Source organism: Salmo trutta, chromosome 2 (genome assembly GCF_901001165.1).
Source record: "Salmo trutta chromosome 2, fSalTru1.1, whole genome shotgun sequence".
Taxonomy (NCBI): Eukaryota; Metazoa; Chordata; class Actinopteri; order Salmoniformes; family Salmonidae; genus Salmo; species Salmo trutta.
In genome coordinates this window covers 7233170-7249691 of record NC_042958.1, presented here as the reverse complement: position 1 = coordinate 7249691, position 16522 = coordinate 7233170, and the positions used below count along the sequence as shown (strand labels likewise).

The following is a 16522-nucleotide window of genomic DNA, read 5'->3' as shown; positions in this document are numbered from 1 at the left end:
TGACGCCCTGGGTGGAAGTTTTGTTAACAACTCATGTAAGTAAGCATTTCACTGTTAGTCCACACCTGTTGTTTACGAAGCATGTGATAAATACCATTTTATTTGATGTTGAGTCCCCCAACATGAGTTGCTTGAGGAAGGTGGCTTGTGTTCTTCCATTTGTGGCCTGGAAATATTTACATGAAAAGGTTGCAGCTATTACAATGTCACATGGTGAGGGCCACAGTAGAAGGAATCCAATAAGAATTTCACAGGTTTATATTTGTCCTCAAGGATAAAAAGTAGACAATGCCACGTCAACAAGATGGGGCCTAGGGTTATGCTTACAGTAGATGGGAATCTCGGCGACAATGCATAGGACAGTGACCTTGCCTTTGTGAACAAATGAGGACAGCTGCAGTTGTCTTGCAATGATTTCACACCATGCAAGGAGACTATCATGTCATCTCAATGACCTTAAGCGATCACAACACGCAAACAACAAAAGTGTTCATAAGAAAGATCCAAGTTTGTTGCCAAACATTTACTAGAACATAAAATGCAAAACTCAAAAAATGAATCTTCATAAAGACTTCTCCCCCTTACTGGCATTGCTGACATATTGCACCAAAACACTAAATGCAAGGGATTTCCAATGCTCAAACATACCAGATTGATAAGTGTTGGACATACATGGTGCCTGAAACTGCTCTATAAAGGAGGGTGCTAAAATAGTCTCTGAAATGTCCTAACGTCGTCATGTAGCCATCTCGTAAAGTGACAATCCAAAAAAGGAGTTACAGTAAAGGGTGATGCTGTACATGCACCTTGGGATTTTGCTCCCCTCCTCCCACCTCATTGGTCTGAGAAACACACCCTCTACTTCCAAATACAGATCTTCTAAAATAATCAGACACATTTATTACAATAGATGGCCCATCTCCATATAGGGCTGAGCAACACTCTTTATATAGAGTGATGGAGAGCAGGGGAGACAGACCAGGGGGAGACACAAGGCACTGGACATCCTGAATGTAAGCATATAGAGGCAGTCTGCTGAGGAGGGCAAAGATAATCATCACAGGACCTAACAATTGTCATTACCACATTTAAACAGGCAAGTTGATTGATATTGGTCTTTATATTTGTCTATTTCATTCTCAGTAGAGATCCTTTCCAACCTATCCAAGGTGTGACCAACAACAGGTAAGAATCATAATCCTCTAAAATAGAGGTTCTACAACATGCCTCCTAGTGGTTTAATGTGTTTCATGAAAACTATTAATAGTTTGCCAAATTCTTATTCTAATGCCATTTTTTATTTTGATCTGTACTCATCAATCTAGTCAACTTGTATATGATGCATAATACGTCTTTCCCGTACAGTAATTACATGTAGTCAGTGTCATCACAAACACAAGCTGTAGATTTGAGCTACAGTGGACCTAGCTACTTTTGGTCTGCTGTGAACCTCACATGTTTTGGTTTATTTTCAATGTGCTATTGGTTTGCTGACCTTCATATTGTTCAGATAAAGTCTTATCAATCTAGGATTCTAAATATGGTAGCCTACTGGTGTTCTGCCTCGACCCTCATGTTTTTTTTAGGCTATTACTTTAGGCCGTGGCTGCGAATCCAACTTTTTAAGGCCTCACTCAAAGATCCGGAGCTTTCCGAAGCTTATGCGCATGTACGGATCCCGTTCTGCGAATGTGTATATTCTCTACTTTATGAGCAGAGAACAGGGTACTCAAGCGAATGGCGCTTGTTTAATGATAAAGTTAGATCAAAGCTGAATCAGTGTCTGCAAGATCACATAACAAGCACCGTGACTATTCGCCTGATTAGCCTGTTCGCTGCATCTAAAGGTGAGAATATGCACACGCGCAGGACGTGATCCGCACATGCGCAGAGGCTTCGGGAAGCTCCAGATGTTTTAGCGCAGCGGACAAAAAAAAAAAAAAGAAGTCGGATCAACAGCCACTCCATGTATTTTAAAGTTCTATTGGTCTGCCATGCTGGTACAGTATACTGCTCATATACAGAACATACATAAAGTGATAATAGGATCTAATTTTCCAATTTATTTAGGTCTTTGGAGAAAATGTTTGGGGGCGAGTTTTTAAAATACATTTTGTGAAGTATTAGGCAAAATCAAATGGCTGTAAATTAGCCCTTTGATTTTGCCTTAATACTTCACTAAATTAATTTTTAAAAGTCGGTCCCAAACATTTTCCCCAAAGACCTAAATAAATTGGATACTAGTATCACTTTATGCATGTTTCAAAACTGGTTCCAGAGTAAAGGGATAGTTATGGATTTTGTCAGTGAGGCCTTTTATCTACTTCCCCAGAGTCAGGTGAACTTGTGGATACATTTTTTATGTCTCTGCGTTCAGAATGAAGATCGCTAACTAGTATTAGGAAAATTGCTAACTAGCATTAGCGGAATGACTGGATGTCTATGGGAACAGCTAGCATCCTGTAGACTTCCAGGCTAGCTTAATTTCCATCCCTGTACATACATACAGGCTAACCCCCCTGTTATTGGTAATGGTGAGAGTTTAGCATGTCGTGGGGGTATGATCTTGGACCCTCTGTAACTTTCTCACTCACAATTATTCATGATTCATTCAGGATTATCCATAATCATGGTTGCATCCACATTCATGTAGAAGTGTTTAGAAACATATTATATTCTTATTTACAATAAAAGTGACTCCAAAATGACACAATACATTATTTACCATTAATTTCTATTGGGCAAAAAATAATCTGAAACAAAACCAAAACGAACTGCAAATGCATCCAACAAGTCTGTAGAGTAGCAAGCTTGATTTAATCATTGCATGCTAGGAATATGGGACCAATTACTAAACTTTTGACTACTTCATTTATAAGAATCTTTAGGAGGTGTCTATCATTTTGACTCCTACCTTTTTGAGAGAAAAAAATATTACTTGTTAAACAAAATCTCTTCCTCTGTGCAATTGTGTTAGTATAAAATAATATTATTTATTTTCTACAGTCAAGGGTGTCAATAACTTCGAACCCCACTGTACGCATTCAAAGCTCTGTGCCACAAATTTAAGAATGTGTGACATGTTGATGGCAGAGTTTGGGGTCGGCATTAATTTAAACCTGGTACTGTGTGTAAATAATGTCCATACTGCATTCAATGCTCTGTTTCTGTCTGCACAGGTTTAAGAATGGGGGACAGTTTGATGGCAGAGTTTGGCGCCGCAGCTTCCTATCTGCGTAAGTCAGACAAGGAGCGTATGGAATGCCAGACTAGACCCTTTGACATAAAGAGAGAGTGCTATGTGCCAGACCCTGAGGTTGAGTACGTCAAGGCCACAATCACCAGCAGAGATGGGGCTAAAGTCACCGTTGATACTGAGTTTGGAAAGGTAAATATTTTACTATTAAAATTCTTATTAAAAGATACTTTTGACCATGTAGTGTATGTGGACACCTGCTCGAACATCTCATTCCAAAAGCATTGGCATTAATATGGAGTTGGTCCCCCATTTGCTGCTATAACAGCCTCCAGTCCACTCGGAAGGCTTTCCACTAGATGTTGGAATATTGCTGCGGGGACTTGCTTCCATTCAGCCACAAGAGCATTAGTGAGGCCGGGCACTGATGTTGGGCGATTAGGCCTGGCTTGCAGTCGGCGTTCCAATTCATCCCAAAGGATGAGAATAGAAAACAAAGTGATAACTGGCTCAGGCCACAGTGTACTGTGCATTAGTTTGGGCCGCTAGAAAGTGTCATGTCCGATTTCAATCTTCAGGCCACTGCTTATATTGATTGCAGCGCAAAACTGAACTTATTTTCTCCTCTTCGATGGGGTTGAGGTCAGGGCTCTGTGCAGGCCAGTCAAGTTTTTCCACACCGATCTCAACAAACCATTTCTGTATGGACCTCGCTTTGTGCACAGGGGCATTGTCATGCTGAAACAGAAAAGGGCCTTCCCCAAACTGTTGCCACAAAGTTGGAAGCACTGAATTGTCTAGAATGACATTGTTTGCTGTACCGTTAAGATTTCCAGTCACTAGAACTAAGGGGCCTACCCCGAACCATGAAAAACTGCCCCAGACCATTATTCCTCCTCCACCAAACTTTACAGTTGGCACTATACATTATCCTGGTATCCGCCAAACCCAGATTCGTCATTTGGACTGCTGGGTGGTGAATCCTGATTCATCACTCCAGAGAACGTGTTTCCACTGCTCCAGAGTCCAATGGCGGCAAGCATTACACCACTACAGCTGACGCTTGGCGATGCACATGGTGATCTTATGCTTGTGTGCGGCTGCTCAGCCATGGAAACCTATTTCATGAAGTTCCCAACGAACAGTTCTCGTGCTGACGTTGCTTCCAGAGGCAGATTGGAACTCGGTCATGAGTGTTGCAACCGAGGACAGACAATTTTTACGAGCTACCCGCATCAGCACTCGCCGGTCCTGTTCTGTAAGCTTGTGTGGCCTACCACTTCGCGATGCGCTGTTGTTGACCGGGGCTGCGTTAGCAGGGCATCCCCTACAACAGTGCCACGTTTAAAGTCACTGAGCTCTACTGGTGATTGCATGGCTGTGTGCTCGATTTTATACACCTGTCAGCAACGGGTATGGCTGAACTAGCTGAATCCACTCATTTGAAGGGGTGTCCACATAGTTTTATATATACAGTGTATAACAAAGAGCAGAATCCTAACTTGAGATCTTTAACTTTCATGCAAATCAGGCATTACATGTAAATTGATAATTTGTGAAAAATCAAGTAACGATTTGTCTCCAAAATGAATACCTCTACACCTTGAAAATTAAACAAAATCTTTTAATTTGCCCATCTTTCAGACTGTTACTGTGAAGGAGGACGACGTTCACCCCCAGAACCCGCCAAAGTTTGATAAAATTGAGGACATGGCGATGTTCACCTTCCTGCATGAGCCTGCTGTGCTGTTTAACCTCAAAGAGCGTTACGCAGCCTGGATGATCTACGTAAGTCATGCCTGACTGCTAATATCTTCATTAAATCAAACATTCATTCAAATGAATGAAACTAAATCTGCATCTCCCTCGTCTTCCACAGACCTACTCAGGGCTGTTCTGTGTCACTGTCAACCCCTACAAGTGGCTGCCAGTGTACGATCAGTCTGTTGTCAATGCATACAGAGGCAAGAAGAGGACAGAAGCTCCTCCTCACATCTTCTCCATCTCTGACAATGCCTACCAGTACATGTTGTCAGGTAAATTATCACTTTTCCTTTTCATCTACATTGGCATATCAAATGATTTTTCTATAATGACACATTTACTGATACTTCTCTTTCAACAGACAGGGAAAATCAGTCTGTTCTTATCACGTAAGTACATCAACCAAAGGTTATATTGATTTGAGGCTATTTAAAATTAAGATAAATTCTGAGACGTTTGTATTTTCAATCCCAGTGGAGAATCCGGTGCTGGAAAGACTGTGAACACCAAGAGGGTCATTCAGTACTTTGCCAGCATTGCTGCTGTCAGTGGAAAGAAAAGCGCTGCAGAAGAAAAAAAGGTAAATAGAAAATGAAGATTCTGCGATGAGTGTCCCCATGAGTAACAGAACACAGCCAATCACAGCGCAAATAGAGAAAATGACCAACGCCTATGCTCTGTGCTTTCGCTGGCTGCCCCTCCACGACAGGAAGCACTGAGCTAGGCTGAAACATTTTGGATCTGTCTTACTCAAGAGAACATGTTTCTATCCGGCTTTATTAACTCAATGATAAAAAATATTATTGTTTGCAAACTGATATGTAATGTGAATGAATGCCAAAATGACATGCAAAATGGGCAAATAAATAAATACATTAGCTAAACATTTAGGGCTCAAAATGAATGATGAATGATGGGTTGCCACTGCTAGTTAGTCTGTATATCACTACTGTATATCACTATCAAATGCCTCTCCCTCTCCTCTGACAAAGGCCCACTGCACATGCAGGTGATGCAAACAGCATGACCTTTCCAGGATTTTCATTGCTGACCAAAATCTTGGTATAATTGCGCAAATAACTCACTAACTAGCAATGTGGCTTTCTCGCGACTGCATGATTGAAAGACCGCTCATGCCTGTCAATTAAGGCCTACAATAATTATACTCTGCTCTGCAGAGATTGGGAGAACAGTGTGCAACACATTGCATCCAGAGGGCACTGATCCACTGATGACACACATTGTGATTTTTCTGTGATTCTTATTACTTGTCCATTCAGACAACTTAAATCTATATTCTTCTTGTCCAACAATTTTGTATTTATTTTTTACTTGCCCCAGGCAAGAGGACAAGCGTTAATGTTGAGCCCTGTGTTCATCATTATCGATCCTAAATGAAACATTTTTCATGGCTGGATGAGCATATCAAATCCAATTCTATTAGTCACATGCGCAGAATACAACCTTATACAGGGGGGTACCGGTACAGAGTTAATGTGCGGGGCCACCGGTTAGTTGTGGAATATGTACATGTAGGTAGAGTTATTAAAGTGACTATACATAGATGATAACAGCAGAGAGTAGTAGTGTTGTAAAAGAGGGGGAGAGGGGAGCGGGGGGCAATGCAAATAGTCTGGGAAGCCATTTGATTAGATCCAATTTTACTCATGGAGTATTGGTGTTCATTGCAGCATTTTCTTACTGTATGGATGTTGGTTTCTAGGGGACGCTGGAGGATCAAATCATCCAGGCCAATCCTGCCCTGGAGGCTTTTGGTAATGCCAAGACCATCAGGAATGACAACTCCTCTCGATTCGTAAGTTTGGTATTTGTTTGCAGTCAAAGACCATTCAAATCTTATCCTATATTTTAATCTTACCTGTTATCTTCTCGATTTGAATTTTATAAGGATAAGAATTTTATTAGGATCCCCATTAGTTGATGTCATGACGTCAGCTAATCTTCCTCGTGTTCATCAGCTAATCTTCCCTTTGGGACTGTATGTGTGCAACAGACCTGGGTTTAAATAGTATTTGTTTTATTTGAAATACTTTCAGTGTCTAATTGAGCCTACCAGATAGGTGGAATTTAAACCCATTCAAGCTCAATCAAGCACACCGAAGGTATTTAAAAAGAAAACTACTACTTGAACCCAAATCTGGTGTGCTCATTCATTTCTGCTTTTGACAATAACTTACAGGGTAAATTCATCCGAATTCATTTTGGAGTCAGTGGGAAGCTTTCGTCTGCTGACATTGAGACTTGTGAGTACAATAGTATATTTGCTCAGAATTGAACAGATCTCTTTGACAGGAAACACATTAATACCAAAAGCACTTTTCCATACTGATCAGATCTTCTGGAGAAGTCACGTGTAACTTTCCAGCTCAAGGCTGAGAGAGACTATCACATCTTCTACCAGATCCTGTCCCAAAAGAAACCAGAACTGCTGGGTGAGTATTAAATAAACTGTGTACTGAGCGGGCTTGAGGTCCATTTGAATTAAACTGAGAATTTCTGATGAATTCCAATTAAATTGTTATGGTGCAGCCAGCGCATGGAGTGTGCTACCCCCTCATTCCAAAAGGTAAAACTCATAATGTATTGTGATTTATGCTGTAACATTTCCTTTGTCCATGAGAAAGTTGCAATTATTTAAATGCCATTTAAGCACACAACATTGACATTTGCTGCATGAAAAACAATCTCCAGGTGAAGTTTTTCTAAACTTGATTTGGACTAATTTGCTGTCCTGTCTATTTATAATATTACTGTTGTTTTGTTCTTTTTGCACAATGCCAATTTTCCTAATAGTATGTTATGGCCTATACCACAGCCTGAACACAAATCAAACTGTGCTGTTTAAATATTTTCAGAGATGCTACTCATCACCAGCAATCCCTATGACTACGCCTTCATCTCCCAAGGAGAGATTACTGTAACTTCCATTAATGACGCAGATGAGCTAATGGCTACTGATGTGAGTAAAACATGTTCATACTGTATACACTGAGCGTCAAATCCTTAGGAACACCTTCCTAATATTGAGTTGCATCCCCTTTTGCCTTCAGAACAGCCTACAATTCATTGGAGGATGGACTCATGGACTCAACAAGGTGTCAAAAGCGTTCCACAGGGATGCTGGCCCATGTTGAATCCAATGCTTCTGAAAGTTGTGTCAAATTGGCTGGATGTACTTTGGGTATTCTTGACAAACATGGGAAACTGCTGAGCGTGAAAAACCCAGCAGCAGTTGAAGTTCTTGACACACTCAAACCAGTGCGCCTGGCACCTACTAACATACCCCGTTCTAAACGCACTTAAATCTTTTGTCTTGCCCATTCACCCTCTGAATGGCACACATACACAATCCATGTCTCAATTGTTTCAAGGCTTAAAAATCCCTCTTTAACCTCTCTCCTCCCCTTCATCTACATCGATTGAAGGTGACATTAACAAGGGATGAAATCTTTAACTGAACTCCCCTGGTCAGTCTATTTCATGGAAAGAGCAGGTGCTCCTAATGTTTTGTACGCTCACTGTATGTGGTAATAATCCACTTGTATCCAACTCTCTCACCAATACAAAACAATGGCTTTTATTTCGAAACTAGGATGCCTTTAATGTGCTTGGATTCTCCCAAGAAGAGATTAATGGCATTTATAAGCTGACTGGGGCCATCATGCACTACGGCAACATGAAGTTCAAGAATAAGCAGCGGGAGGAGCAAGCAGAGGCAGATGGCACTGAGGGTGAGCACTGATTAAAAACCTCTCACTTTAACATAAAGTAATGTCTGAAAAATCTGACGGTCAGAGTGCCTCCTCCAACCATAAAACTTTGCCTTTCCAGATATTGACAAAGCTGCATATCTGATGGGCCTGAACTCTGCTGACCTGGTCAAGGGGCTGTGTCACCCAAGGGTCAAAGTAGGAAATGAGTGGGTCACCAAAGGTCAGAGTGTCGACCAGGTGAGTCTCAAAAAAGTTGTACATTTCAAGGAGATAAACATTTTGAGCATAAAACAACTGTTTAGAGTTGCTAATATTTTCATGCCGGTGATTCCCCATTGAAGATGCTTTTTAGTCCAAGGCCTGATCTGTGTCTGGGAAACTGTCCCTATGCTTTTATATGGAGCCTATGTTTTGGTAAATTATTTTCTCAATATTTTGTAGGTTAACTACTCCATTGGTGCACTGTCAAAGAAAATTTACGAGAACATGTTCCTCTGGATGGTGATAAGAATCAACCTTTCACTGGACACAAAGAACGCTCGCCAGCACTTCATTGGTGTGCTGGACATCGCTGGCTTTGAGATCTTTGATGTGAGTGATTTGATAAAAGGCCACGTCATAAAACGATTCATCTAAAACATCTAAAACACAACACAAAATAAAGTAACTGTAAACTTCTATTTCAGTTCAACACCTTTGAGCAACTGTGCATCAACTTCACTAATGAGAAGCTGCAGCAGTTCTTCAACCACCACATGTTTGTGCTGGAGCAGGAAGAGTATAAGAAAGAGGGCATCGTCTGGGAGTTCATTGACTTCGGCATGGACTTGGCTGCCTGCATTGACCTCATTGAAAGGGTTGGTGTCTTCAGTTTCGCAGAAGTTTAATTTATATGTTTGAATCTTTAAGATTTCAAACACTACAAGGGCAATCTTCATAAATGTGCTTCAACAACAACTTATTCTCATATTTATTCACTATGCTTTTCCCTTAGTATTCATTTATTTTCCCCTTTCAGCCCATGGGTATCATGTCCATCCTTGAAGAGGAGTGCATGTTCCCCAAGGCCAGTGATTCTACATTCAAAGCTAAGCTGTATGACACCCATCTGGGCAAAAATGCATGCTTCCAGAAGCCTAGGATTATTAAGGGTAGACCAGAGGCCCATTTCTCCCTGGTTCACTATGCTGGCACTGTTGACTACAACATTGGTAACTGGCTGGTGAAGAACAAGGACCCGCTGAATGAGACTGTGGTCGGACTGTTCCAGAAGTCAGGTCTTAAGTTCCTGGCCAACCTCTTTGTGGGCTATGCTGGTGCAGAAGGAGGTACTATGTGTTTTTATCGGCAAAGACTACAAACATCTAAAATAAATACAAATGCACATGACAATAGTATATTTAATTGATGTCATTATCATACAGCACCTGAAGAAAAAGCGGCTGGGGGAAAGAAGAAGAAAGGCTCTTCCTTCCAGACTGTGTCTGCCTTGCACAGGGTAAATTGGACCTTACAACAATATATATAATATAGATAAAAAATGTATTATATTTGTGCTAAATTTGAGATGCCAGTATGTTGTGGATTGGCAGGTTTGCATTAAATGCCGTTATGACTCGTGAGGTACTGGGAGTCATTTATGGAAAATTCTACATGTGTCGTACTTACAGGAGAACTTGGGTAAACTCATGACCAACTTGAGGTCTACTCACCCCCACTTTGTGCGTTGCCTCATCCCCAACGAGACCAAGACTCCTGGGGCCATGGAGAATCCTCTGGTTATGCACCAGCTGCGCTGTAACGGTGTGCTGGAAGGCATCAGGATCTGCAGAAAGGGCTTCCCCAACAGGATCCTGTATGCTGACTTCAAACAAAGGTACAAATTATTATGCTTTTATTATGCATAAATTCAACTGTTTACCTATTCAGGGGTTCTATTTTTGAAGATAATTGCTTTCTGATTTAAATTCAGATACCGCATCCTCAATCCAAATGCTATCCCTGAGGGTCAGTTCATGGACAACATGAAGGCAGCAGAAAAACTTCTGGGCTCTCTGGACATTGACCACACCCAGTACAGATTAGGACACACTAAGGTAAGTTCTCTAAATAGATGAAAAGCAATAGCAGCAATTACAGGGTCCAAGCATTATATTACCAATACAACACCATCAGGTCAACCGGAGCAATGCCACTTGCTGATATACCACTGACCATGCTTACAACATATCATCTGTCTCTAGGCCAAATGGATCAAGTCAAGAGATACAAATATATACTTGGTGTAGCGCCACCATGTAGTAAATCCAGATCTGGCTACATATAAGATATGAAAAGCATTGTGGCCATACTGTTTGAGATAGACCGTGCCAAATGTTTTAAATCTTGGTCAACAAGCTGGGTCTGAAGTTGTAAAATCAATTTCTCATTCCAGGGCCAACTTGTGGTCAATTTGTGCCTTTTTTGCACAGAGGCAAGAAATCAACAATCTAAACATGACTATAAACATGGGGGATAACACATTCAAGTTATTTGTGGTCAACTGGCAGAAAAATACAATCCTACCGAATACAAGACGATCCAACCACCACATGATGGCCTTTGTCTATCATTAGGTGTTCTTCAAGGCTGGTCTCCTGGGTACCCTTGAGGAGATGAGAGATGACCGTCTCGCTCTTATCATCACTGGCCTCCAGGCCCGATCACGTGGTCTACTTGCCAGAATTGAGTTCCAGAAAATTGTTGAACGCAGGTTGGAATAAGAATAGATAAAACTTCTGCAGATAATATGGTGGAGGTGGAAAAGGATGTATAAAAAGCTACTTCTATTCCATTTCACAGGGATGCCTTGCTTGTGATCCAATGGAACATTCGGGCCTTCATGGGTGTCAAGAATTGGCCCTGGATGAAGATGTACTTCAAGATCAAACCACTGCTGAAGTCAGCAGAGACTGAGAAGGAGATGGCGAACATGAAGGAAGAATTCCTGAAGCTTAAAGAGGCTTATGCTAAAAGTGAAGCCCGTAGAAAGGAGCTGGAAGAGAAGATGGTCTCCCTTATCCAAGAGAAGAATGACCTGCAGATCGCTGTTCAAACTGTGAGTAACTTTAACTGCACTACAGTTACGTTGCTGCACTCACATCCTTTGTCAAAACTGCCTTAGCTAACTAGAGAAATGTAAAAACAGAGAAAAAGGAGACATGATTTGCTAAATAGGTATGCACAATCAGCGGAGCATTTGTTGTCTCCACATATTTTGCCACCAAACAAACTTCTGAGCTTTGGGGAATTTCATATACTTACAATATATTGACACATTGACAGTCAGAAGACACTATTGGTGATGCTGAAGAGAGATGCGAGGGTCTGATCAAGAGCAAAATCCAGCTTGAGGCCAAAGCCAAAGAGTTGACAGAAAGACTGGAGGATGAGGAGGAGATGAATTCAGAGCTGACTGCTAAGAAGAGGAAGCTGGAAGATGAGTGCTCAGAACTCAAGAAGGACATTGATGATCTGGAGCTCACTCTGGCTAAAGTGGAGAAGGAAAAGCATGCCACAGAGAACAAGGTAAAAGTTGTTCTTCATTCTTGTATTGTTAAAATTGATTGTTTTGGATGAAAGCGTAATGACATTGTTCCGTTTCCTTAGGTTAAAAACCTTACTGAAGAAATGGCAGCTCTGGACGAAATCATTGCCAAGCTGACCAAGGAGAAGAAGGCTCTGCAGGAGGCTCATCAGCAAACATTGGATGACCTGCAGAGTGAGGAGGACAAGGTCAACACGCTGACCAAGGCCAAAGCCAAACTGGAACAGCAAGTTGATGATGTGAGTATTAAATAGGAATTCATAAAAATGACAAAATAAGTAATATTCTAAAATAGACTACAGTACAATATTGTTTAATATATCCTTCATCAGCTTGAAGGGTCTCTGGAGCAAGAGAAGAAGGTGAGGATGGACCTTGAGAGAGCCAAAAGAAAGCTGGAAGGAGACTTGAAGTTGACCCAGGAGAGCCTAATGGACCTGGAGAACGACAAGCAGCAAATGGAGGAGAGAATGAAGAAGTAAGATCACAGATCAAAAAATGGTTATAGAATATTATTCAGTAGAAAATGCTTTCTCAAAAAGCATGTTCTTTTTTAATAGGAAGGACTTTGAGATGAGCCAACTCAACAGCAAGATTGAGGATGAGCAGGCCATGAGTGCCCAACTTCAGAAGAAACTGAAGGAGCTGCAGGTATTTCAATAGCATTATTGAAAAGGGCATCTTTCTGTTACACTTGCAGAGTTGTAAAGTAACGAATTACAACTACTCTAGTTAATGTAATTGAGTAGCATTTCCGAGTATTTTTCAAAGTCAGTAATTGTATTCTAGTTGAGTAAAATGTTGTGTAACAATATTCTACTTAAGAAAAGTATTTCAGTAATCCCTACACCCCTGATTTGAATTGCTTTGAATGAATGTTTAATTAATTTTCAAATGTTGCATTGTTGCTACTCATAAAATGAACTAACTTTTACTTTTTCAATTTAATGCATGGGAAATATGTGGAACAACATTCAGATACCCTTAGCAAAATTAGCTAATTATCAAGCTTAATGAAGTACTCAGAGTACTTTTTAAATTATCTACCGTTTAATTTTACTTGAGAAGGATATTCCAGTACTCTTTCCCCCATTGTACACTTGACACTTGTTCTGTAAATCGTAATTCCCTACATTTCAGGCCCGCATTGAGGAGTTGGAGGAAGAGCTGGAGTCTGAGAGAGCTGCCCGTGCCAAGGTGGAGAAACAGAGGGCAGACTTGGCCAGAGAGCTGGAGGAGATCAGTGAGAGACTGGAGGAGGCAGGTGGAGCCACTGCTGCCCAGATTGAGATGAACAAGAAGAGGGAGGCTGAGTTCCAGAAGGTGCGCAGAGACCTTGAAGAGGCTACTCTGCAGCATGAGGCTACAGCTGCTTCTCTGAGGAAGAAGAATGCTGACAGTGTGGCTGACCTGGGAGAGCAGATTGACAACCTTCAGAGAGTGAAGCAGAAGCTGGAGAAGGAGAAGAGTGAGCTCAGGCTGGAGCTGGATGATGTGGCCTCCAACATGGAGCAGATTGTGAAGTCCAAAGTATGTGGTATCACTAAGCAATCATAAAATATGTTATCGGTACATGCTTTTTAAAGATGGAATCTAGTGACGGTCTTCTGTCATTCAAAAACAAATCTGTTTTTAGACAAACTTGGAGAAAATGTGCCGCACTCTCGAGGACCAGATGAGTGAATACAGGACGAAAGCTGAGGAAGGACAGCGATCCATCAATGATTTCACCATGCAGAAAGCAAAGCTTCAAACTGAGAATGGTATATTAACTAAAAATCGGGACATTCACATGAACAGCAACAACAAATAACCAAATAAGTAATATCATTTGAAATAATTAGAATTGCATTAAAACAGGTGAACTTGCCAGACAGCTGGAGGAGAAGGACTCTCTGGTCTCCCAACTGACCAGAGGTAAGCAGTCCAACGTTCAGCAGATTGAAGACCTCAAGAGACAACTGGAGGAAGAAGTCAAGGTATTTATACAAAAAAATGAAGTGTCAATAATCAACTTCATTTAACCTCCGGCATAATTTGATTCTTTACATAATGTCCTTACCAGGCAAAGAACGCACTTGCCCATGCAGTGCAGTCTGCTCGCCATGACTCAGATCTGCTGAGGGAGCAGTATGAGGAGGAGCAGGAGGCCAAGGCTGAGCTGCAGCGTGGCATGTCCAAGGCTAATGCTGAAGTGGCTCAGTGGAGAACCAAGTATGAAACTGATGCCATCCAGAAGACCGAGGAGCTTGAAGATGCAAAGTAAGGATGTTTTCTTACTTTTAAGGCTTTTCAACCTTGGCTGAATTAGTGACACATAAAAGTACATGAATGATACTTGTATTACCTGATATAGAGCTCATTCAGAAAGTATTCAGACCCCTTGACTTTTTCCACATTTTGTTACGTTAAAGCCTTATTTAAAAATGGATTAAATTGTATTTTTCCCTAATCAATCTACACACAATACCCCATAACGACAAAGCAAAACAGGTTTTCAGAAATTTTAGCAAATTAATAACAAAAAAATTACTGAAACATCAGATTTACATTAACATTCAGACCCTTTACTCAGTACTTCGTTGAAACACCTTTGGCAGCGATTACAGCCTTGAGTATTCTTCGGGTATGACGCTACAAGCTTGACACACCTGCATTTTGGGAGTTTCTCCCATTCTTCTCTGTAGATCCTCTCAACCTCTGTCAGGTTGGATGGGGAGTGTCGCTGCACAGTTATTTTCAGGTCTCTCCAGAAATGTTCGATCAGGTTCAAGTCCGGGTTCTGGCTGGGCAAATCAAGGACATTCAGAGACTTGACCCGAAGCAACTCCTGTGTTGTCTAGGCTGTGTGCTTAGGGTCGTTGTACGGAAGGTGAACCTTCGCACCAGTCTTAGGTCTGAGCGCTCTTGAGCAGGTTTTCATCAAGGAACTCTCTGTACTTTGCTCCGTTCATCTACCCCTCAATCCTGAATAGTCTCCCAGTCCGTGCCGTTGAAGAACATCCCACCACGATGCTTCACCATAGGGATGGTGCCAGATTTCCTCCAGACATGACGCTTGGCATTCAGGCCAAACAGTTCAATCTTGGTTTCATCAGACCAGAGGATCGTTTACTCATGGTCTGAGAGTCCTTTAGGTGCCTTTTGGCAAACTCCAAGCAGGCTGTCATGTGCCTTTTACTGAGGAGTGGCATCCGTCTGGCCACGCTACCATAAAGGCCTGGTTGGTGGAGTGCTGCAGAGATGGTTGTCCTGGAAGGTTCTCCCATCTCCACAGAGGAACTCTGGAGCTTTGTCAGAGTGACCACCGGATTCTTGGTTACCTCCCTACAAAAGGCCCTTCTCCCCCGATTGCTCAGTTTGGCCGGGCGGCCAGCTCTAGGAAGTCTTGGTGGTTCCAAAGGTCTTCCATTTAAGAATGATGGAGGCCACAGTGTTCTTGGCGTCCTTCAATGCTGCAGACATTTTTTGTTACCCTTCCCCAGATCTGTGCCTCGACACAATCCTCTCTCGGAGCTCTACAGACAATTCCTTCGACCTCATGGCTTGGTTTTAGCTCTGACATGCACTGTCAACTGTTGGACCTTATATAGGTGTGTGTGTCTTTCCAAATCACGTCCAATCAATTGAATTTACAGGTGGACTCCAGTCAAGTTGTAGAAACATCTCAAGGATGATCAATGGAAACAGGATGCACCTGAGCTCAATTTCGAGTCTCATAGCAAAGGGTCTGAATAATTATGTAAATAAGGTATGTTTATTATTTTTAAGAAATTTGCTAAAATTGATACAAATCTGTTTTTGCTTTGTCGTTATGGGTTATTGTGTGTAGATTGATGAGAAAAATATATAATTAAATAAATTTTTGAATAAGTCTGTAACGTAACAAAATGTGGGTCTGAATACTTTCCAAATGCACTCTACAATCATTAAATATCAGACAGAAAAAAGGCAGATGTCTTAAATGTTTCTCATCTATGTCAATCCAGGAAAAAGCTGGCTCAGCGTCTGCAGGATGCAGAGGAAGCTGTGGAAGCTGTTAATGCTAAATGCTCCTCCCTGGAGAAGACTAAACACAGACTCCAGAATGAGATTGAAGATCTCATGGTGGATGTGGAGAGATCCAATGCAGCTGCTGCCGCTCTGGACAAAAAGCAAAGGAACTTCGACAAGGTAAGAAAATAAATGGTATACTCAAGTCCTATTAGCCTTCATTATAATACATGATAGGGGCAGCAGGTA

The 16522-nt window shown here is 41.5% G+C and overlaps 1 protein-coding gene across 2 annotated transcripts in view; it reads left to right on the top strand.

Moving 5' to 3' along the window:
* LOC115149537 (myosin-7-like) overlaps positions 1–16522 on the top strand; it is a 52371-nt gene that overhangs the window by 25908 nt on the left and 9941 nt on the right. Inside the window, exons 2-30 of one of the 2 annotated variants that reach the window (XM_029692493.1) lie at positions 1144–1185; positions 3180–3388; positions 4841–4984; positions 5076–5232; positions 5322–5349; positions 5435–5540; positions 6684–6776; positions 7161–7224; positions 7315–7413; positions 7837–7940; positions 8574–8712; positions 8813–8931; positions 9136–9285; positions 9381–9551; positions 9713–10022; positions 10119–10192; positions 10365–10570; positions 10667–10790; positions 11310–11446; positions 11536–11791; positions 12019–12261; positions 12343–12519; positions 12613–12758; positions 12841–12931; positions 13421–13810; positions 13917–14043; positions 14141–14259; positions 14346–14542; positions 16270–16453. In XM_029692493.1, the coding sequence (XP_029548353.1) occupies positions 3188–3388; positions 4841–4984; positions 5076–5232; positions 5322–5349; positions 5435–5540; positions 6684–6776; positions 7161–7224; positions 7315–7413; positions 7837–7940; positions 8574–8712; positions 8813–8931; positions 9136–9285; positions 9381–9551; positions 9713–10022; positions 10119–10192; positions 10365–10570; positions 10667–10790; positions 11310–11446; positions 11536–11791; positions 12019–12261; positions 12343–12519; positions 12613–12758; positions 12841–12931; positions 13421–13810; positions 13917–14043; positions 14141–14259; positions 14346–14542; positions 16270–16453 (4356 nt within the window). In that variant the 5' untranslated portion in view covers positions 1144–1185; positions 3180–3187. Of the gene's footprint in view, positions 1–1143; positions 1186–3179; positions 3389–4840; positions 4985–5075; positions 5233–5321; positions 5350–5434; positions 5541–6683; positions 6777–7160; positions 7225–7314; positions 7414–7836; positions 7941–8573; positions 8713–8812; positions 8932–9135; positions 9286–9380; positions 9552–9712; positions 10023–10118; positions 10193–10364; positions 10571–10666; positions 10791–11309; positions 11447–11535; positions 11792–12018; positions 12262–12342; positions 12520–12612; positions 12759–12840; positions 12932–13420; positions 13811–13916; positions 14044–14140; positions 14260–14345; positions 14543–16269; positions 16454–16522 lie in introns of those variants that run through there. The other variant, XM_029692484.1, reaches the window with a different exon arrangement.